Genomic DNA, 5,413 nt, shown 5'->3' on the forward strand with positions numbered 1-5,413 from the left:
ACACACACACACACACACGTGTGGGAAAAGCTGGCGTTCAATGCTGTCCGCTCTCTCCTGAATATCACCAAACTTAGGTAAGTTGAAGTGGACTTTTAGCTCGAAACACAAAGGTTTGTCGCTTTTCTTTCTCCACACCGCTTTGCTTTCAGCTCAGCTTTGCTGCCGTGTTAGCTACCTAGCTTTATGTTAATAGATGACAATGCGAATACGCTAGCGCCTTTGCTAACTTATGAGAGGTTCAGCAATGTGCTCATTATGTCTTTCAGTGTCTGCGTCAAGATCGGGTCCGTAAAGACGTGAAAGTGTTTGGCAGCAGCTGGGAGACAAGAAGTGTGTCTCAGGTCCACAACTGTCTCCTGCTATCTCTGCTCCACAAACAGTAAGCCAGTAGCATCGTTTTCTAGGCCATTAATGTGCTACTTCACTTAGTTACCATTACTCACACACACACTGCAATGTGCGTTATTTTGAGTCCAGTGCAGCAGTTTTAGATGACTGTAGATTCACATACAGCGGTTGTAATATGTTGCTAGTGGTGGTGGTGGTGGTGTATAAAACAAGATTTAATACTAGTGCATCACAAAGTCACACACCTACAAAATGTCAAGTGTGACATGAGCTGAATTGCATCATGGTCCATGGTGTACAGATAGCTTAGGATGGGCCTGGTGAGAAGACGACAGCATACTAACGTTACCAACAAAGCAACACAAATGATATCTATATGTCTTTATCAATAAAATAACATAACCTTAGGTCCAAACTCCAATATATATCCTGCACACTAACTTCAACCAGTGTGATAAGCTTACACTTCTGAGTTTGACCTTCTATTTAAAAATAGTAGTTCTTCTTTATTATGTTAATGTGGAAATGTAACTTGTGTTTCTATTTCCTGGCACTACAAAGGAGCAGATACACATACTGATATTATACATTGATAAGCCTAAATTGGCCACACCTAGCTGTAATCTGATGGGCATTAGTAACTCCAACCCTATGAAAGTGGGCTTTAGGATACTAAGGGGATCTGTTTCAGATACTTAGGGACTAATATAACATATAACAGAGACTTTTTGGTGTTGCCATGGTGCATCCTGATGGCTAAGCACTTTAAAATGCTGACCATGTACTCATCTTGAACAAAGATCTCTTGCTGCACTCTCCCCTAATTTCCTGTCTGCTCTCTACTGTCTCCGACCTAATAAAGTAAAGAAAGAAAGACAGATATATTGAGAGAGAGAAAGAGAGAGAGACACAAGCATTATTTTCTTAGACCTTAGAAAGCTCCCTCCAGAGCTACAGTAGACATTATACACAATTGTTTTCACAGTAGTAGCAGTACTCTCCATGACAAGTCCACTAAGCTCTTCAGTGTTAAATTGGTGGAGTGTCTCTTTTAAGTGTACTCTGTCTAAATGTTTGAATTTCAATGTGTTGTTTGTGTCCTTGTTGTCACAGCTTGGCTCTGATGGCTGACTCAGAGCCTGTCCCCGCCCAGGTAGGAGAAAAGAGAGGCTGTCCAGAGGATAAAGAGGAAGACACACCGTCAAAGAAACCCAGAGTTGAGAAGGATCACAAGAATGGAGGCCCTCCCCACAAAGATGAGGAGGAAGAGCCTGAGTGCGAGGCAGGGGACGGAGAGGAGGATGGTGAGACCTTTGCTGATATGATGAAGCATGGCCTCACTGAGTTGGATGTGGGCATCCTGAAGTATGTCAGTGACCATAAGGGCTTCTCAGGAATCTTGAAGGAAAGGTTCGTCCTCCACAGTCAGTACATAGTTTGCATAATTTGTTTCAAAATAATTCATTTGAGGTTGTTTAACAGATGATTTCTCATGGTTTTCTTCTCAGATATTCAGATTTCGTGGTGCACGAAATCAACAAGCAAGGCAAGATAGTGCATTTAGATGACCTCTCTATCCCTGCAGAGGTTGCAGAGGTAAGATATTAATTAAACTTCTCTTGACTACTATTGAGATTTTTGTAATGTGAGTAGATTGCAATTCAAAATGTATTATTTCTTGTTGAATTTTCACTCGTAGGTGTTGTTGTTGATATTAATGCTGTTTGGCAAACAGACATTAAAGGAAACGTTGTAGAAAGCAACCATCACATTGCAAGTTACAAGTTACACATCCTTTAGCACAGTAATGTTATCACTTAATTGGAGTCACGTCCTGGGTTTTTACAGCACTGGATCAGGTTATAATGCTTTCTTTTGTGTTCCCTCTATGTTAGGAAGTCCCAGAGCCTGAAGAGCCGCCACAGGAATCTGATGTGCTGACTGAAGAGCAGAAAAAGCAGCTTGGGGAGCTACAGCTCTTCAAGAATAAAGAGGACAATGTATCTATTGAGGTGAGTTTACACTTCTTGGATCCTTTGTATGACCTCACTTAAAACTCTCAGTAATGTCCGTGTTCCTTCCATAACATCTGTAGGTGATGGATGACACAAAAGAGAAGCGGACGCTGGTCCACAAAGCCATCAAGACTCAGTTTCCTGGTCTGGAGACAAAAACAGAAGAGAAGGATGGACGCAAGTTCATAGTGGCTTACCATGCTGCTGGGAAGAAAGCTCTGGCAGGTATGTGGAGAGAAAGACTGAACCAGACTTCAGCCTCCAACTGTCTGTACAGAATTCATGACCAGTTAAACTGCTGTAGTTACATAATCAGAAAGGATTTATTGCATGTCCTATTTTATGTTAATACGATGCATGCACTTCTGCATGTGCATGATGGAGATACCTGCATGATTCATGATTCTGCTCAGATTTTTACTCATAGTTGTTTTTAGACAAGCAGCCTTTTGGTTATGGACTGATCTTATTATTTAGTGGAATGCTCTGATCTACATTTTGATTTAGTTTGGTCAGAATGAAAGCTTCAAACGGCAATAAGGAAAGCAGAGATTCAGTACCATGGTCCCTTGAAGAAAAAAAAAACAGCCCCTGCACCCTTGTTGCATAAACCATTTTAATTGCCCCACTCCACTCACAGGCCCATGCATGAGATCTCACACCTGACAACTACAGTCCTTAAACATCTCTTTCTTAGTAACATTATTCTATCCTCCTTTTGCTCTTCTCTGGTGGATAGAGGTCAAAACAACTGCAGGTAAGAACCTGTTCTGCACACAGCACAGAGGAAATGCACATGGAGTTAGGTGTCGGTTACTAGAGGACGTTTAAGTGCTTTTTGGTTTGTAATTATATTTTAAACTTCTATCTAGAAATGCAGGGATTGAATATGTGACACTAGCTTGACAAAAGTTGCTTTCTTTCAGGTAACCTTGTAAAAGTATTATACAGTTATGCTATTGTTGGAATCTGTGAGTGATTTGTGTGTTTGAATATGTGAAGTATTTAGCTAGACAATTCCTACTTTACATTTCAGTACAACTTTTTCTGTGTCTGTAAAGCTCCAAGGAAACACTTCTGGCCCAAAAACCGCGGCAGTTTCTGCCACTTTGTCCTATACAAGGAGAACAAGGACACCATGGACGCTATCAATGTGCTTTCAAAGTTCCTCAGGTCTGAATGTCAAACTTACTTTTTCTAAAAAGTGATTATCATTTAATAATAAGAAACAGATTTATGGTCTATTTGCCCAGTGTTCAGGACCATCATTTACAATAATTCATGTTTTTCTAGGCTGAGACCCAACATGTTTTCATACATGGGAACCAAGGACAAGAGAGCCATCACTGTGCAGGAGATTGCAGTGCTGAAGTGAGTGTGTACAGCTTTTAGCAAATCACTCCATTAGTGTGCATTCGTTTTCAAACTGTCTGGTGCATGATTGTAAATGATGCTGTCTCTTGTCAGTGCGGGAGTTGTTTTTGCTGTTACCAGCCAGATGATCTCTGGTAGATCAGCTTGTTGCACCGGATCAGTAATTAAAGAAACCTTTTCCCCGTCCTCTCAGGATCACAGCAGAGAGGTTGGCTCATCTCAACAAGTGCCTCATGAACCTCAAACTTGGAAACTTTTGCTACAAAAACCACCCTCTAAAGCTGGGGGAGCTGCAGGGAAACCACTTCACTGTGGTCATCAGGTCAGCAGCTGTTACTGTTGTTTCTGTTTAATTTAGCTGTTGCTATAACACATTATAGGCCAGGAACGGGCTTTGTTGTGGATGCGCGTTACCTGTAACCAACCAGGTGCTGTGTATGGATAGGCCGGGAACTGACTACATATTATAAAGACAAGTTACAACCCAAGTTTGGTGATGATGGCTGATACCTTATTGTGCAGTCTTTACTAGTCAACAAAAAATAATGCTGGTCACCATGGACAGCCAGTACATCTTATCTTACATTTGTATTATACTAAGATACTACTACTACTCAACAGTGAATGAACTACCTTTGAATCTTCTAGTATTCTCCTGGCTCCACTTTCACTGTTATTTATTTACCTAATATATTAAAAACTAGCATAAACTCTCAGGTCTAAAGGTTGTCCCGTCAGTTTGAACATCCTTTTATGTAGGGTTTCTTTTAATTTTGTGGTTCCAGACCCCATTTCTTTCTCTTGAAACTGTTTAGGTATACTGTGTCTAGTCTTGTCACCAGTTTTAACTGTACTTTTATATGACTTTGCTACTCATTAGTGTGTTATTTGTTGGTATATTTGTATATCAGGAACATCTCAGGGACAGATGAGCAGGTCCATCAGGCCTTGACATCCCTCAAGCAGACAGGCTTCATCAACTACTATGGCATGCAGCGCTTTGGCACCACGGCTGTGCCTACGCAGCAAGTTGGCAGGTAAGGTCATGACATGGAGATGCTTGCATAAATTGTGACAGGCTGATCAAAAACTCATGCCTAAACTCCAGTGATGTTTCCTCCTTCTGTTTTGGGCAGGGCTATCCTGAGAAATGACTGGAAAGAGGTGGTGGATTTAATTCTGAAGCCTCGCCCCGGAGGTAAGAATGAGTTTTTCTCACACTTTTCTATTTTATCTATAAAGTGGGTTTAAAAAGTGTTTCAAACCTTCCTCCACCTTTGCTTCTTTCTTCAGCGGAGAAAGAATTCCTGGTCCGCTGCAGAGAAGAGTGGGCAAAGACTCAGGACCCAGAGGCAGCCCTGAAAAAGCTGCCCAACAAGCGCTGTGTGGAGGGGCAGCTGCTCCGAGGTCTGTCTATGTATGGCAAGAAGAACATCGTCACTGCTTTTGGACTGGTTGGTTTTTTATTATTGATGCTAATAATGGGTTAAAGGTTTAAAATATGGGTGACATGTAGAGAACTCTAAATAAGTAATGCAGCCAGTCGATGTGCTCTCATAGCCAAACTGGCTAAAAAATGTTTTTTTATGTGTGTGTGTGTGTGTGTATATATGTGTATATATATATATGTGTGTGTATATATGTGTATATATATATATGTGTGTGTATATGTG

The 5,413-nt window shown here is 41.1% G+C and overlaps 1 protein-coding gene across 1 annotated transcript; it reads left to right on the forward strand.

Moving 5' to 3' along the window:
- pus7 (pseudouridine synthase 7) lies at window positions 1-5,194 on the forward strand (the record flags this gene model as incomplete). Its single annotated transcript, XM_035664481.1, is given in 12 exon segments — window positions 1-77; window positions 270-382; window positions 1,465-1,761; window positions 1,860-1,947; window positions 2,247-2,363; window positions 2,447-2,591; window positions 3,428-3,539; window positions 3,660-3,737; window positions 3,934-4,062; window positions 4,652-4,777; window positions 4,877-4,938; window positions 5,034-5,194. Coding segments are annotated over 10 exon segments (1,305 nt in total), but the record flags the coding sequence as incomplete, so codon positions are not given.
- Between the last annotated feature and the right edge of the window lie 219 nt (window positions 5,195-5,413).

The sequence above is a fragment of the Morone saxatilis genome, unplaced genomic scaffold (assembly GCF_004916995.1).
Source record: "Morone saxatilis isolate NCDOM2014 unplaced genomic scaffold, NCSU_SB_2.0 Contig2, whole genome shotgun sequence".
Lineage (NCBI taxonomy): Eukaryota > Metazoa > Chordata > Actinopteri > Moronidae > Morone > Morone saxatilis.